Source organism: Salvelinus namaycush, chromosome 4, assembly GCF_016432855.1.
Source record: "Salvelinus namaycush isolate Seneca chromosome 4, SaNama_1.0, whole genome shotgun sequence".
NCBI classification, from domain to species: domain Eukaryota; kingdom Metazoa; phylum Chordata; class Actinopteri; order Salmoniformes; family Salmonidae; genus Salvelinus; species Salvelinus namaycush.
This window is the reverse complement of record NC_052310.1, coordinates 39,752,799-39,770,238: the sequence shown is the minus strand read 5'-3', so window position 1 is coordinate 39,770,238 and position 17,440 is coordinate 39,752,799. Positions and strand designations below refer to the sequence as shown.

The following is a 17,440-nucleotide window of genomic DNA, read 5'->3' as shown; positions in this document are numbered from 1 at the left end:
CAACTGGCAAGTGTCTTCACTGACATTTTCAACCTCTCCCTGTCAGAGTCTGTAATACCAACATGTTTCAAGCAGGCCACCATAGTCCCTGTGTTTTGAAAGGCTGGTCATGGCTCACATCAACACCATTATCCCAGAAAGCCTAGATCCACTCCAATTTCCATACCACCCCAACAGATCCACAGATGATGCGATCTCTATTGCACTCCACACTGCCCTTTCACACCTGGACAAAAGGAACATGTGAGAATGTGAGAATGCTATTCATTGACTACAGCTTAGCGTTCAACACCATAGTGCCCTCAAAGCTCATCACTAAGCGAAGGATCCTGGGACTAAACACCTCCCTCTGCAACTGGATCCTGGACTTCCTGATGGGCCGCCCCCAGGTGGTAAGGGTAGGTAACAACACATGCGCTACGCTGATCCTCAACACGGGGGCCCCTCCAGTGCGTGCTCAGTCCCCTCCTGTACTCCCTGTTCACTCATGACAGCACGGCCAGGCACGACTCCAACACCATCATTAAGTTTTCCGTTGACAACAGTGGTAGGCCTGGTCACTGACAACGAGACAGTCTATAGGGAGGAGGTCAGAGACCTTGCTGTGTAGTGCCAGGACAACAACCTCTCCCTCAATGTGATCAAGACAAAGGAGATGATTGTGGACTACAGGAAAAGGAGGACTGAGCATGCCCCCATGCTCATCGATGGGGCTGTAGTGAGCAGGTTAAATGCTTCAAGTTTCTTGGTGTCCACATCACCAACAAACTAACATGGTCCAAGCACACCAAGACAGTTTTGGCATGGGTCCTCAGATCCTCAAAAGGTTCAACAGCTGCACCATCGAGAGCATGCTGACTGGTTGCATCACTGCCTGGTATGGCAACTGCTCGGCCAATCCAACCGCAAGGCGCTACAGAGGGTAGTGCGTATGCCCAGTACATCACTGGGGCGAAGCTTCCTGCCATCCGGGACCTCTATACCAGGCAGTGTCAGAGGAAGGCCCTAAAAATTGTCAAAGATTCCAGCCACCCTGGTCATAGACTGTTCTCTCTGCTACCACACGGCAAGCGTTACCGGAGCATCAAGTCCAGGTCCAAGAGGCTTCTAAACAGCTTCTAACCCCAAACCATAAGACTCCTGAACATCTAATCAAATGGCTACCCAGACTATTTGAATTGCGCCCATCCCCTCTTTTACGCTGCTGCTACTCATTTAATATACACTGCTCAAAAAAATAAAGGGAACACTTAAACAACACAATGTAACTGACACATGCACATTTGTGGCCTGCTGGAGGTCATTTTGCAGGGCTCTGGCAGTGCTCCTCCTTGCACAAAGGCGGAGGTAGCGGTCCTGCTGCTGGGTTGTTGCCCTCCTACGGCCTCCTCCACGTCTCCTGATGTACTGGCCTGTCTCCTGGTAGCGCCTCCATGCTCTGGACACTACGCTGACAGACACAGCAAACCTTCTTGCCACAGCTCGCATTGATGTGCCATCCTGGATGAGCTGCACTACCTGAGCCACTTGTGTGGGTTGTAGACTCCGTCTCATGCTACCACTAGAGTGAAAGCACCGCCAGCATTCAAAAGTGACCAAAGCATCAGCCAGGAAGCATAGGAACTGAGAAGTGGTCTGTGGTCACCACCTACAGAACCACTCCTTTATTGGGGGTGTCTTGCTAATTGCCTATAATTTCCACCTTTTGTCTATTCCATTTGCACAACAGCATGTGAAATTTATTGTCAATCAGTGTTGCTTCCTAAGTGGACAGTTTGATTTCACAGAAGTGTGATTGACTTGGAATTACATTGTGTTGTTTAAGTGTTCCCTTTATTTTTTTGAGCAGTGTATTACCTGAAAGGTAGACTAGGACATACAGTACCAATCAAAAGTTTGGACACACCTAGTCATTCAGATGACCTGGCCTCCACAATCACCTGGCCTCAACCCAATTGAGATGGTTTGGGATGAGTTGGATCGCAGAGTGATGGAAAAGCAGCCAATAAGTACTCTGCATATGTGGGAACTCCTTAAAGACTGTTGGAAAAGCATTCCAGGTGAAGCTGGTTGAGAGAATGCCAAGAGTGTGCAAAGCTGTCAAGTCGAAGGGTGGTTACTTAGAAGAATCTAGAAGAAAACATATCAAATATATTTTCAGATGTTTAACACTTTTTGGTTACTACATGATTCCATGTGTTATTTTATAGTGTTTGTCTTCACTATTATTCTACAATGTTCAAAATAGTAAAAAATAAAGAGAAACCCTTGAATAAGTAGGTATGTCCAAACTTTTGACTGGTACTGTATATATTAGGGCTATATATCAATCTAGAACAGGATTATCTGTTTTGGATGCTATTTGAATGGAGTTTATGGGGAGCGAGAGAAACTGCGAGAGAGTGCTCTGCAGCTGCAATTAACAAAATGTGACCCCCGAAAGCCAGATGGAGATGGGTAAATTAGACCAGCATTCAGTCTTTGTTACTGTAGCATAGGCTATGTTGCAGCAGATGTAGGTCTGTCTGTCATGAAAAAAGTTACCATGATGAGATGATCGGTCTACATGCATTGTGAACTGTGCTCCATACTGAGATGGGCTGTCTGTCTTGACGCTGATCTTTGAATCGTAGAGAGGGCTGTAGAGAGGGCTGTAGAGAGGGCTGTAGAGAGGGCTGTAGAGAGGGCTGTAGAGAGGGCTGTAGAGAAGGCCGTAGAGAAGGCAGATTTGGACATCGCATATAATTTAACAGTTCCATTTCATGCCATGCTGTTCATATAAATAATTTATTATAATTTACTGTTTTTTTGCAGTTATTTATCCCGGGAAAAGGGAGTGGTTTTGGGCAGTAAATCTCGGTAATCGGGTTTCCCGCCATTCAACCCTAATGCAGGCAGACTAGGCAGAGCCGCTTCTCACATTCACTCTACAACTTAGTCTTTTTGACAAATACCTGAAGATTTACAAATTTTGGTGAATTATGATTTTAGTTCAAGATAAATGCCACCGCAATTGAATTTGATATGAAAATGATTTGTTAACCAGCAAATAGAATAAGTGCATAGACTATGGTCAAAGCCCATGGTGTCTCTTTTTAGAAAACAAAAACAAATACTAAAATATGTAAGTGTGGTTTGTAGTAGATCAGGGATGGGAAACTTTGATGGGGTTGGGGCCACAAAAATCTGTACTCATCATGAGGGGCCACATTTCCTCTAATTTGACCTTGATTACTACAAGTTTAGATTGGTATATTAGCTGGCTACTAGATTAATTTACCAATCTAAAAAATCTTAGCAGACAGGCTAATGGAGTGTCTATCAGTAACTGCAAAACCACATTTTGAAATTGCACCTTGTGTATTCTACTATTCTACCTCACAACAGTTAAACTGAGAGAAAAAAATAAGTAAAACATTTTTTTAAATAAATGCATTGTTATTTTTTATTATTATTATGTTTTAACCATGTAGTAGATGCTTGTTTCTCAGTCTAAGATTTGTTGTTTGGATGTGGCTGCAGACATTTCCCTGTTCCATACACACTGTGCAGTCAACATCGGTCACACGCTTCTGATGGGCTTGTGATGAATTCACTTATAGCTGTAGTCAAAGAAATGGTGTTAATGCATGTACAGCAGAGACTTTATTGCTGTAGCGTTATTATGTGTTGCTTTAGCCCTTCATAAGCTATATTGATTTTCTTTATTGATCACAAACATCTGCTTCACACTGCAGTGTTATGACAGTAATCTCACAGAGAAAGGTCAGTGTTTGTCTGCTGTTCCTCGCCAGGGCGATTCAGCCATGGGTTTTGCATTAGGACTATTTTTCCCAACAGACAGCGATATTGTCCAGTGGCTCCTTGCTGCTGTGTGCGTCTGTCTAGTGCCTGAGGCTGTGTTACACATGTCCCTACAGACACTCCCTCTCTCGCAGCTTCCCATGGCATGCATATTAAAGTCTACAGTTGTATTTCAAAGATCACAGAGGATTTGAAGCGTGGACGCAAATGCACGCAGAGAATAAATGATAGGTCCGCTTGGTTGTTTTAGTTAGCCACTTGGAGTTCATTATGCGTTTGAGAGAATTCTGTGAAAGAATGGGGAGTGAACTAGGATTACTTATGATACAATAACTGATCCATACGGCTGATCTCTCAGAGCACCTGAGATCTCAGCCCATACAGGTCAGAGGTCACATTGGTGTGTTATGCTACATTCCTCCCCAGAGCGCGCTTGTGTGTATTTTGTGTCAGAGCATGGGAAAAATCCATATTGTGATAAATTGACAATTTTTTTGCTATATGGACAATAAATACAACGCAAAAATAGTATGAAATTTCATCTAACATATCCAGGGAATGCATGATTATATATTTTGATGTGCAACCTGTCAAAATAGGATCCAGAATTATCATATTTATTTTTGGCTCTTCGGAGAATTTGCCGACATCTTTGTGTATATTGGGCTATAGGCTATATTTTTCACCACCTGAGGAAATGGGAACTCAAAACATTTAGCTAGATTGCTAAAGCAGGAACAAAGTTTATTTACTGTTTGAACTGATTTATTTATTTTCTAGAAAAGTGAGGTGATCAAAAAAATTGACAAATAACCCCCCCCCCCCCCCCCCCCCCCCAAAAAAAACAACATTGACTCCAAATTGATACCAAGTGAGAGGGTTTTTCATAAATAGTGAGAAGGAATAAATAAGTACTTTACCACATTGTAATACGCACCTGTGCAAGCTCTGGGCCTAATGTGTGCTTCAAGAGTTCTATTAATCCAAGTGAAAACCTACACGAGGAAATCCTTCCTGTGTTATTTGGAAAAAGAATTTGGATAATGTTAATTTTTATAATCATGGACACTATCTTGTCAGTTTTTTTTCCTGAACTTTTTCCTGATAAACAAACAAATAACAGCATTATTAACAAAAAATGTACTAAATGTATAATCAGTTAATTGCTTAAATGTATTGCCTAACTAAGCTTTAACAAAATATTAGCTAATATGAAAAGGCATATTATAGACCACACTTGATAGGCTACTGTATATAATCATTCAAGTTAGGTCTGTCAAGTGAATGCAGAACTGGAAAAAGTGCAATCCAATCCCTATCATCTACAGGGTAAAACTTAATTTATGTGATGTGTGTGTGTGTATATAGGGCAATAAAGTAGAATATTTGTTTTTCTAATTCAATAATTATTGACAAATAATTGTAATCAAATTAAATTTATGTATAATGTGTTCATTACCTGACCGTATCCTATAGCCTATAGCAAGGTTTCCATGTTTGGCCCCCCAAGTGTTCCTGAGCCCCCAAAAATCTACTTATTTGAAAAAATGGTTAAAAAAACACCAGGAAATCAGCTCCAAGTGATTTTAATTCATGAAATCTGTTCAAGTATTCCTACGCATAATAGAGAGACGTGTGATTGTAAACAAATGTAAGCAAGGATTTAAATGATTACGTTTTAGTCTAGCATTATATCTGTTTGGGCTTCTTGTTGTCAATTTGCAGTAATGACAAAGAAAAATCTGTTTTTTTAGAAATGTTTGCAAATGTTCAAATGAAATATCAGATTTACATAAGTATTTATTTACAGACCCTTTACTCAGTACTTTGTTGAAGCATATTTGGCAGCGATTACAGCCTCGAGTATGACAATACAAGCTTGGCCTACCTGTATATGGGGAGTTCTCCCATTCTTCTCTGCAGATCCTCTCAAGCTCTGCCAGCTTGGATGGGGAGTGTTGCTGCACAGCTATTTTCAGGTCTCTCCAGAGATGTTCGTTTGGGTACAAGTCCAGGCTCTGGCTGGGCCACTCAAGGACATTCAGAGACTTGTCCCAAAGCCACTTCTGTGTTGTCTTGGCTGTGTGCTTAGGGTTGCTGTCCTGTTGGAAGGTGAACCTTCACCCCAGTCTGAGGTCCTGAACACTTTGGAGCAGTTTTTCATCAAGGATCTCTCTGTACTTTGCTCTGTTCATGTTTCCCTCAAACCTGACTGGTCTCCCAGTCCCTGCTGCTGAAAAACATCCCCACAGCATGATGCTGCCACCACCATGCTTCACAATAGGGATGGTGGTGGCAGCATCAGGTTTCCTTCAGACGTGATGCTTGGCATTCAGGCCAAAGAGTTCAATCTTGCTTTCATCAGACCAGAGAATCTTGTTTCTCATGGTCAGAGTCCTTTAGGTGCCTTCTGGCAAATTACATGCAGGCTGTCATGTACCTTTTTACTGAGGATTGGCTTCCGTCTGGCCACTGTACCATAAAGACCTGATTGGTGGAGCGCTGCAGAGATGGTTGTCCTCCTGGAAGGTTCTCCCATTTAGCTCTGTCAAAGTGACCATCAGTTTCTCCCTTACCAAGGCCGTCCTCCACTGTTTGCTCAGTTTGGCCAGACGGCCACCTCTAGGAAGAGTCTTGGTTTTTCCAAACTTCTTCCATTTAAGAATGATGGAGGCCACTATGTTCTTGGGGACCTTCAATGCTGCCGAAAGGTTTTGGTACCAGTCGCCAGATCTGTGCCTCTATATAATCTTGTCTCTGGGCTCTAAGGACAATTCCTTCGGCCTCATGGCTTGTTTTTTTGCTCTGACGTGCACTGTCAACTGTGGGACCTTATATAGACAGGTGTATGTCTTTCCAAATCATGTCCAACCAATTGAATTTACTACAGGTGGACTCCTATCAAGTTGTAGAAACATCTCAAGGATGATCAATGGAAACAGGATGCACCTGAGCTCAATTTCGAGTCTCATAGCGAAGTGTCTGAATACTTATGTAAATAAGGTATTTTTGTTTTTGTTTTTTAATACAGTTGCGAACATTTCTAAAAAGCTGTTTTCCGTTAGTCATTATGGGGATTTGTGTGTAGATTGAGGTAAAAATTTGTTTTCACCCATTTTAGAATAAGGCTATAACGTAACAAAATTAGGAAAAAGTAAAGGGGTCTGAATTAATTAGCTAAATTGTAATTACTTCGCTTCTATTGCCTTACCTCCTTACTCCATTTGCACACACTGTATATAGATTTTTCTATTGTGTTATTGACTGTACTTTTTTGTTTATCCCATGTGTAACTCTGTTGTTGTTTATGTCGCACTGCTTTGCTTTATTTTGGCTAGGTCGCAGTTGTAAATGAGAACTTGTTCTCAACTGGCCTACCTGGTTAGATAAAGGTGAAATAAAAATCAAATAATACCTTTCTAAATGCACGGTATCTCCCAGGAGAAAGTATCAAGAGCGAGCGAAACGGCGTCCCTCTGTCTCTCTACGTTTAGTCCATCTATCTGATGCTGCCTAGTCTAAACGAGTTTGACATTTTGTTGCAGCCTGTAGCATTTAAGGCAAGTGAAGCCAGCGAACATCTGACCTCCTTTGTCAAAACATGTACAGTATAGGCAATTATTTTTATCTGCTTCGAGCTAAACTGAGCGAGTTCAACTGTGAAGGGTCCTGGCGCACCAAAAGAAAGTGTCAAAGGAAGTCAGCTTGGATTTGGCGTCGCTCCTTTCAAATCCCATTGACAGCATTAGTCATTTGACAGAAAAACTTGAGTTGTTGCATCTTGTTGTGTCGTCCTCCGGTGGCTAGTTAACCAGGTAGCTAAAATTTGCCCTTAGGGATTTGGACTTGTGGTTTTACTTCATTCTCCGTACTGGCCAATGATTATAACGGCAGTTCTGATCCAACCATTTAATTCATACATTGTTGTGCCCCTGGCCTTAGAGGATGATAGTTCCATATGTAGCTTGATGTAGAAGGCTAATGTTAACTAGCTAACGTTGCCCAAGAACGGAAGTTAGTCTTAGCGAGCAAGCATTTTAGCCAGGTAGACATCGGACATCAAAACATTTTAAGTGTGTATGGTATGACAGTGATCGACCGTTTCATCAACATTAAAGAGAGGAGGACGTTTCTCTACAAGTAGGGTGAATCAACATATTTTTCTACTTAAAATCAAATCACATTTTATTTGTCACACATGCTGAATACAACAGGTTCAGACCTTACTGTGAAATGCTTACTTACAAGCCCTTAACCAACAATGCAGTTCAAGAAATAGTTCAGAAAATATTTACTAAATAAACTAAAGTAAAACATGTAGTAGAAAGTAACACAATAAGAATAACGAGGCTATATACAGGGGGTACAGGTTAGTCAAGGTAATTTATACATGTAGGTAGGGGTAAAGTGACTATGCATAGATAATTAACAGCGAGTAGCAAGACTGTAAAAATAAAAGAGGGGGGTCAATGTAATTTGTCTGGGTGGCCATTTAATAAATTGTTGTAATTCATTTGTTAAGCAGTCTTATGGCCTGGGGGAAGAAGCTGTTAAGGAGCCTTTTGGACCTAGACTTGGTGCTCCGGTACCACTTGGCGTGCGGTAGCAGAGAGAACAGTCTATGACTTGAGTGACTGGAGTCTTTGACAGTTTTTTGGGCCTTCCTCTGATACCGCCTAGTATATAGGTCCTGGATGGCAGGAAGCTTGGCCCCAGTGATGTACTGGGCGTACGTACTACCCTCTGTAGCGCCTTACGAGCGGATTGTTGTGGAAATTCTAACCAGAAGGAAGAGAGACTATATTCTTCAAACAACAACTTTATTATACGATTTGCAAAAATGGAGCGGTTAACAATCACTCAATGGTGCAGAGTTAAGAGCCCAACGAACAGAGTTGGGTCTCGGCTTTTATAGAAAAAGTACAACCTCTTTCTATACGTGGCAGATAGTAGAACACGGGATGCGTCACATGGTACGGTCGCACCCAAACGGCTCTTAGCTGTACGCCCAGTCTTATGATTAAGACATTGGATCAAATCTAGGTTGTGCCTTTTAGATTTTGAGAAAATTAACAACTGACTTCTCAAACCCTGGCCTGGCCTACTTAGTCTGCTTCACAAGTGTTCCCGGAAGTCTCACGATGTTGAATCTCTGGGTTTAGATACTCTGTGGTCAGATCCCAAATATCACACACATACAGACACAGGTGACAGGACCCCCGTTACCACGGTAACCTCCCACCCTTAAAGGGGCAGCTGAACATTTTGTCTCTGATATTTTGATTAAATGAAATGAAATTGAGCAATATGCCACATTACTTCTTACTAATACATTTCTTGTTTTAGAAACATTACAAAGCATAGTCATCTGTTTTTTTAATGTAATTATGGCAAAGAAATATTTTGTCAGGTAAAATATCTGGCTGATAGATTTTTGAGTCTACCTGCCACAGTGGCTGGTGGACCAAAATGTTAATTTTAGGCCCTGCAGACGACCACACATTGGGTCACAACCCCTAGTATTGGAAACGCTGGCCTATATGGCTAGGGCTGAATTGAAATGTTTCTTACAGAAGAAATACTGTATGAAACACGTAAGCATGGTAGCAATTAAAAGTGAGATTATGGGGAAATTATTAGACCAAAGTTGAAGACACAACAGTTCACAAGGCTGAATCCAAACATTACACTGTTGATTTTATGTGCGTTTTATATTTACTGTACTCTCCTTTGTCGATCACGAAATCTGAAAATACCCTGGATACATTCAGTAACATGATAAGACTATTCCTGGAAGATGTGGGGTAGATGCAACACAAGAAATGACAAGGGTTTGTGTGGGAGGACTAAACTGGTATACAGTTCATAGGTCATTTCAGTGCACTTTTATGACTCAAAGAAGAGTCTGTCACTGTAAAATGCGTCTTTGAGCTCTCCTAGTTGTGCTTTTTAGGAACTAGAGCAAGCACACTTGAACTTGGGTCAGGTGGGCATCATTTGAAAGCTTGCTCGATTGCCAACATGACTAAGCTAAGTTGTAAAATACGATCTTACGGTGTTAGGCTTTCACAAGGCAATTCAGAGAAACTGATCATCGTTTTGGTGTGCGTCGGAGACACGAGTGCGTTCGTGTGCGTGTTCCGCGGCAAACCTTTTTCACAATAGCTAAACGGACTCATTCTGTTCAGAACAACCCAGGGTATGACGACACGTCATCTTGTAACTCTACATCAAACATAGTGATCATAAACGTTGACACAGTATATGACATGAGTTTCATGATATGGAAATGTGAAGGGCAACCTCTTGTCGCGTGCGGTTTTCAAGTTCAGAACGGCTGTCAGTCAAAACCCTTGAAGCGCGGAGCCTGAGCTCGAATTTAATTTATTGCATGTTACCGTACAGCCGCCGCATTCCAATTTAGGTGCTTATCAGTGCCCAAATCTGCAATTTTTTAAGTGTGAAGGGCTACCATTATGCAACAACACACTAGTCACACACTCTAGATCACGTGTCTAACTTATTCTACGGCGGGCCGAGTGTCTGCGGGTTTTCGCTCCTCCCTTGTACTCGATTGATGAATTAAGGTCACTAATTAGTAAGGAACTCCCCTCACCTGGTTGTCTACATCTTAATTGAAAGGAAAAAATAAAAAGCCAGCAGACACTACGCCCTCCATGGGATGAATTTGACATCCCTGCTCTAGATAGACTGACCCACCCATAGGCCTGTGTGTGAGGAGGAGTCTGAATTCCTCCATGGTACAGTGTGGGGCCCTCTGCGTTAGTGGGTCATTTTTCTCAGGTCCATGAAGGGGCTGACAACTACAGGAGACCTTGATGTTCATTGTCCAGGAGAAGGGTGGGGGGTTGTATATGACTCTGACACTTTATCCTCAATGTTAGCCATGGACAAAATGATGGGATCACAAAATGACAGACCAAGTGTATAATGTTTTCTGAAGTTAAGAATCACTAGCTAGCCCAGGGCTCCCCAACCCCATTCCTGGAGCGCTACCCTCCTGTAGGTTTTTGATCCAACCCCAGTTGTGACTAACCTGAATTAGCTGATCAACCAGCTAATTATTAGAATCAGGGGTGCTAAATTGGGGTTGGAGCGAAAACCTACACAACGGTAGCTCTCGAGGAACAGGGTTGGAGAGCCCTGATCTAGCCTAACCCCCAGACATGCAGCATACCATTGATCTCACCCCCTGCTCGCTCTCTCTCTCTTTCTCTCTCATCCTCAGATGCACCTCTTATCGACCGGGAAGAGCTGTTTGTGCAGAAGCTGCGCCAGTGCTGCGTACTCTTTGACTTTGTCACGGACCCCCTAAGCGACCTGAAGTACAAGGAGGTGAAGCGTGCCGGTCTGAATGAGATGGTGGAGTACATCACGCACAACCGCGAAGTGGTCACCGAGTCCATCTATCCCGAGGGTGTCATCATGGTAAGAGGAGAACACACACACAAACTCTAGTGAACATGCATGCAGTCACGCCACAGTCACAAGAGCATTCGGAAAGTATTCAAACCCCTTGGCTTTTTCCACATTTTGTTACGTTACAGCCTTATTCTAAAATGGGTTAAATACCTTTTTTTTTTGACTACACGCAATACCCCATAATGACAAAGCAAAAACTGTTTTTTTTTTTAGAGATGTTTTAGATTTACATAAGTATTCAGACCCTTTACTCAGTACTTTGTTGATTGCAGCCTCGATTCTTCTTGGTTAGGACGCTACAAGCTTGGCACACCTGTATTTGGAGAGTTTCTCCCATTTTTCTCTGCAGATCCTCTCAAGCTCTGTCAGGTTGGATGGGGAGCGTCGCTGCACAGCTTTTTTCAGGTCTCTCCAGAGATGTTTGATCGGGTTCAAGTCTGGGCTCTGTCTGGGCCACTCAAGGACATTCAGAGACTTGTCCTGAATCCACTCCTACGTTGTCTTGGCTGTGTGCTTAGGGTTGTTGTCCTGTTGGAAGGTGAACCTTCGCCCTTGTGCTTGTCAGAGCAAAAACCAAGCCATGAGGTCAAAGGAATTGTCAGTAGAGCTCTGAGACAGGATTGATTTGAGACACAGATCTGGGGAAGGGTACCAAACAATTTCTGCAGCATTGAAGGTCCCAAGAACACAGTGGCCTCCATCATTCTTAAAATGGAAGAAGTTTGGAACCACCAAGACTCTTACTAGAGCTATCCGTCCAGCCAAACTGAGAAATCGGGGGAGAAGGGCCTTGGTCAGGTAGGTGACCAAGAACCCAATGGTCACTCTGACAGAGCTCTAGAGTTCCTCTGTGGAGATGGGAGAACCTTCTAGAAGGACAACCATCTCTGCAGCACTCCACCAATCAGGCCTTTATGGTAGAGTGGCCCGACAGAAGCCACATGACAGCCCGCTTGGAGGTAGCCAACAGGCACCTAAAGACTCTCAGACCATGAGCAACGAGATTCTCTTTGCCCTGAATGCCAAGCGTCACTTCTGGAAGAAACCTGGCACCATCCCTACGGTGAAGCATGGTGGTGACTGCATCATGCTGTGGGGATGTTTTTCAGTGGCAGGGACTGTGAGACTAGTCAGGATCGAGGCAAAGATGAACTGAGTGGTCCTTGATGAAAACCTGCTCCAGAGTGCTCAGGACCTCCGACTGAGGCGAAGGTTCACCTTCCAACAGGACAACAACCCTAAGCACACAGCCAAGACAACACAGGAGTGGCTTCAGGACAAGTCTCTGAATGTCCTTGAGTGGCCCAGACAGAGCCCAGACTTGAACCTGATCTAACATCTCTGGAGAGACCTGAAAATATCTGTGCTGCAACGCTCCCCATCCAACCTGACAGAGCTTGAGAGGATCTGCAGAGAAGAATGGGAGAAACTTCCCAAATACATGTGTGCCAAGCTTGTAGCGTCCTACCCAAGAAGACTCAAGGCTGTAATCAGTGCTTCAACAAAGTACTGAGTAAAGAGTCTTAATACTTATGTACATGTGATATTTCCGTTTTTTAAATTTTGTATTAATTAGCAAAAATGTCTAAACTGTTTTTGCTTTGTCATTATGGGGTATTGTGTGTAAATTGATGAGGGGAAAACATCTATTTAATCCATTGTAAATAAGGCTGTAACGTAACAAAATGTGGAAAGGGGGAAAGGGTCTGAATACTTTCCGAATACACTGTACACTCTGACAGTGTGGAAGGGCCAACATTTAATCACGTGGGTGTAAACATGCTGTCACCTCACCATGCTACATCCTGACTCTGTCATGACTTCTGCCTGGCCTCGCTCAGGATTCCACCCAGCACAGTGGGGGGAAGAGAATCAACATCAAAACCTTGAGGAGCTTCCAAAGTCCATTATTTATTTTGGTGATGAGTCAGATCGAGCCAAATCCCTCCGGAAGCCTTTAAGCCCGGCGTGTCTCCCTCTCTCCTCCCCTCTGAGTTACACCTACCCTCTCTCCTGCCTCCTGGAGTATTCTTTCCTACCTCCTCCCTGCTGGGGTGTTTTATCCTACCTCCTGGGGCATTCTCCCTCTCTCCTCCCTACTGAGGTATTTTGTACACCCCTCCTTCCCCTTGTAGTTCTCTCCTCCCCTCAATCAGTCAATCAAATGTATATATAAAGACCTTTTTGCATCAGCCAATGTCACAAAGTGCAATACAGAAGCCCAGCCTAAAACCCCAAACAGCAAGCAATGCAGATTTAGAAGCACAGTGGCTAGGAAAAACTCCCTAGAAAGGCGGGAACCTAGGAATAAACCTAGAGAGGAACCAGGCTCTGAGGGGTGGCCAGTCCTCTTCTGGCTGTGCCGGGTGGAGATTATAACAGAACATGGCCAAGATGTTCAACATTCATAGATGACCAGCAGGGTCAAATAATAATAATCACAGTGGTTGTAGAGGGTGCAACAGGTCAGCACCTCAGGAGTAAATGTCAGTTGGCTTTTCATAGCCGATCATTCAGAGTTCGAGACAGCAGGTGCAGTGGAGAGAGAGAGTCGAAAACAGCAGGTCCGGGACAGGTAGCACGTCCGGTAAACAGGTCAGGGTTCCGTAGCTGCAGGCAGAACAGTTGAAACTGGAGCAGCAGCACGATCAGGTGGACTTGGGACAGCAAGGAGTCAATCAGCCAGGCAGTCCTGAGGCATGGTCCTAGGGCTTAGGTCCTCAGATGGAGAGAGATAATTAGATGGAGCATACTTAAATTCAGACAGGACACCGGATAAGACCGTAGAAATACTCCAGATATAACAGACTGACCCTAGCCCTCGACACAAACTATTTCAGCATAAATACTGGAGGCTGAGACAGGAGGGGTCAGGAGACACTGTGGCCCCATCCGGCGATACCCCCGGACAGGGCCAACCAGGCAGGATATAAGCCCACCCACTTTGCCAAAGCACAGCCCCCACACCACTAGAGGGATATCTTCAAACCACTTACTACCAAGAGACAAGACCGAGTATAGCCCACAATGATCTCCCCTACGGCACGAACCCGAGCCCCCCTCCAACCCGGACAGGATGATCACGTCAGTGACTCACCCACTCAAGTGATGCACCCCTCCTAGGAACGGCATGGAAGAGCACCAGTAAGCCAGTGACTCATCCCCCGTAATAGGATTAGAGGCAGCGTATCCCAGGGGAGAGAGGGGATCCGGCCAGGCAGAGACGGCAAGGGCGGTTCGTCGCTCCAGTGCCTTTCCGTTCACCTTCACAACCCTTCACAACAACAACCTTCACTTCACAACCCTGGGCCAGACTACACTCAATCATAGGACCTACTGAAGAGATGAGTCTTCAATAAAGACTTAAAGGTCGAGACCGAGTCTGCACCTCTCACATGGATAGGCAGACCATTCCATAAAAATTGAGCTCTATAGGAGAAAGCCCTGCCTCCAGCTGTTTGCTTAGAAATTCTAGGGACAATGAGGCCTGCGTCTTGTGACCGTAGCGTATGTGTAGGTATGTACGGCAGGTCCTTCACGGTTTCGTTTGAGACGACTGTACAACCATCAAGATGAATTGTCAGATCCAACACGATATCTCTTTGTTTCTTGGGACCTAGAACTAGCCTCTCTGTTTTCTCCCAATTTAAAAGTAAAACATTTGCCGCCACCCACTTCCTTATGTCTGAAACACAGGCTTCCATGGAGGGCAATTTTAGGTTGTCCAGGCTGGCTAACAGCCTGCTGCCTGGCCTTCACCCTATCTCATTGTGGAGCTAGAGAAGTTAGAGCCCTGTCTACCTCTGAGGCACTCTCTCCCTCTCCGCTTGTGACACATTTTTGCGCTGTGCTCAACGAGTAATAAGTGTGCGCTGGGGGATGATCAATTATCCACCACCTTCTCCCTTTCATCTCGCTGCTGTCGTCTCTCCCTCTCTCTCCCGGGGTGAGTGTTCTGTAATGATGCTGAGGTGCGGCTGTGGAGCTAGGCTGGCTATTTCCAGCATCTCTCTTTCCTCAGTGCCAGAGTGCGGTGGCAGCCTCAGGCCCAGACAGGAACTAGGTGCTGGGCAAGCGTTGCTTTATGTTAGCTGCAGGGATGCTGGCAGAAGGATGCTGCTCAGCTGCAGCTCTCCCAGTGGCAGTGTTAGCAGGGCTAACCTAAACGGCTTTTACCAGGGCCCACTTGAGTCCTCTCTCAACACCACCCGTTTGTCAAATTGATTTGTGCTCTGATTTAATGAATGTCATTCCTTTTGTGTGGTATAAGACTATCGGATGGATTGTGCTGTGTTTTCCTAAATGTAACAATAGGATGATAGCTTTAGCGTTGTTGATTGTTGCTATGTTGACTGACACCTCTCCTCTGCCTTGTTCAGTTTTCAATCAACCTGTTCAGGACCCTACCACCATCGTCCAACCCCACGGGGGCTGAGTTTGACCCAGAAGAGGACGAGCCCACACTGGAGGCTGCTTGGCCACACCTACAGGTGACGTTTTTGTTATTTTCTTGAATTTTGAATTTTAAGACTAGAAAAAAGTTATTTCCATGCAGTATTGTCAGCCTCAAATCACACCAATGTTTATCCTCTTTTGCTTCTTCTCTCCAGCTGGTGTATGAATTCTTCTTACGGTTCCTGGAGTCCCCTGATTTCCAGCCTAATGTCGCCAAAAAATACATTGACCAAAAGTTTGTACTGTCTGTAAGTATCCCTCTGGGTACAACACAAACGGTGCTCCCTGTAACTGCTGAGCTGTTGAAATAGCTAACCCTTTACACTCGTGGGACTTGACCTATATGGATGGAGCTAAATTGAAATGTTTTTTACAAAATAAATATGAAATGCATATGCATGGAGGGGCCTCCCGGGTGGCGCAGTGGTCTAGGGCACTGCATCGCAGTGCTAGCTGCGCCACCAGAGTCTCTGGGTTCGCGCCCAGGCTCTGTCGCAGCCGGCCGCGACCGGGAGGTCCGTGGGGCGACGCACAATTGGGCTAGCGTCGTCCGGGTTAGGGAGGGTTTGGCCGGTAGGGATATCCTTGTCTCATCGCGCTCCAGCGACTCCTGTGGCGGGCCGGGCGCAGTGCGCGCTAACCAAGGGGGCCAGGTGCACGGTGTTTCCTCCGACACATTGGTGCGGCTGGCTTCCGGGTTGGAGGCGCGCTGTGTTAAGAAGCAGTGCGGCTTGGTTGGGTTGTGCTTCGGAGGACGCGTGGCTTTCGACCTTCGTCTCTCCCGAGCCCGTACGGGAGTTGTAGCGATGAGACAAGATAGTAATTACTAGCGATTGGATACCACGAAAATTGGGGAGAAAAGGGGATAAAAATTTTAAAAATAAAAATGCATATGCATGGTAACAATTGAAAGGGAACAGTTTGGAGATTATGGGGAAATTATTAGACCAAAGTTGAGGACATTACACTGTTGATTTAATGTGCATTTTACATTTACTGCACTTTTTGCCACATTTGTTGATAACGAAATCTGAAAAACCTCTGGATACATTCAGTAATATAAGACTATTCCTAGGAAATGTTTGGTAGGTGCAACATAAGACAAAATAATGACAAGGCTTTGAGTGAGAGGACTAACTGGTGTCTCCAAGTGGCCACGCACCTCTCCAAACTGTGCACATTTCCTAAGCAATTGCAATGCACTTTTATGACTTAAAGACGAGTCTCCAACGATAAGGTGCTTTTTTGGGCTCTCCTAGCTATGCCGTTGAGCAACTAAAGCAAGTACACTCATATTGTTTTGTTTGGAACACAACCCTGCATCCCCGCCATCACACAATTACTGTTATTTACGTCGTCCAAAAATGCCAATCTGGGTCAGGTGGGCATTGTTTAAAAGCTTGTTCTATTGCCAACATGACTAGGTCTTAGTGTTAGGCTTTCAAAAGACAATTCAGAGAAACAGATTGTAATTTTGGTGCGAATAGAAGCAAAAGTCATGAGTGCATTCAGGTGTGTGTTCTGCGGCACATTTTAGACAAACGGGCTCGTTCTGTTCAGAACTACTCAGGGTATGACGCCATGTCATCTTGTAAACTGTACGTCGAGCATAGTGGTCGAAAACGTTACGACATGAGTTTTATGATATGGAAATGTGTATTTGGCTTGCTTGTATGACATCAAAGGGGTATTTATTGTAATCCTCAAGGTCTCATCTTTCAAAGTCCATTGAGTCCTC

The 17,440-nt window shown here is 44.3% G+C and overlaps 1 protein-coding gene across 2 annotated transcripts in view; it reads left to right on the top strand.

Moving 5' to 3' along the window:
- Window positions 1-17,440, top strand: part of LOC120046514 (serine/threonine-protein phosphatase 2A 56 kDa regulatory subunit delta isoform-like) — a 50,854-nt gene that overhangs the window by 24,149 nt on the left and 9,265 nt on the right. For both annotated transcript variants that reach the window (XM_038991815.1, XM_038991814.1), the window contains exons 4-6: window positions 11,054-11,253; window positions 15,627-15,737; window positions 15,858-15,950. In XM_038991815.1, coding sequence (XP_038847743.1) covers window positions 11,054-11,253; window positions 15,627-15,737; window positions 15,858-15,950 — 404 coding nt within the window. The remainder of the gene's footprint in view (window positions 1-11,053; window positions 11,254-15,626; window positions 15,738-15,857; window positions 15,951-17,440) is intronic.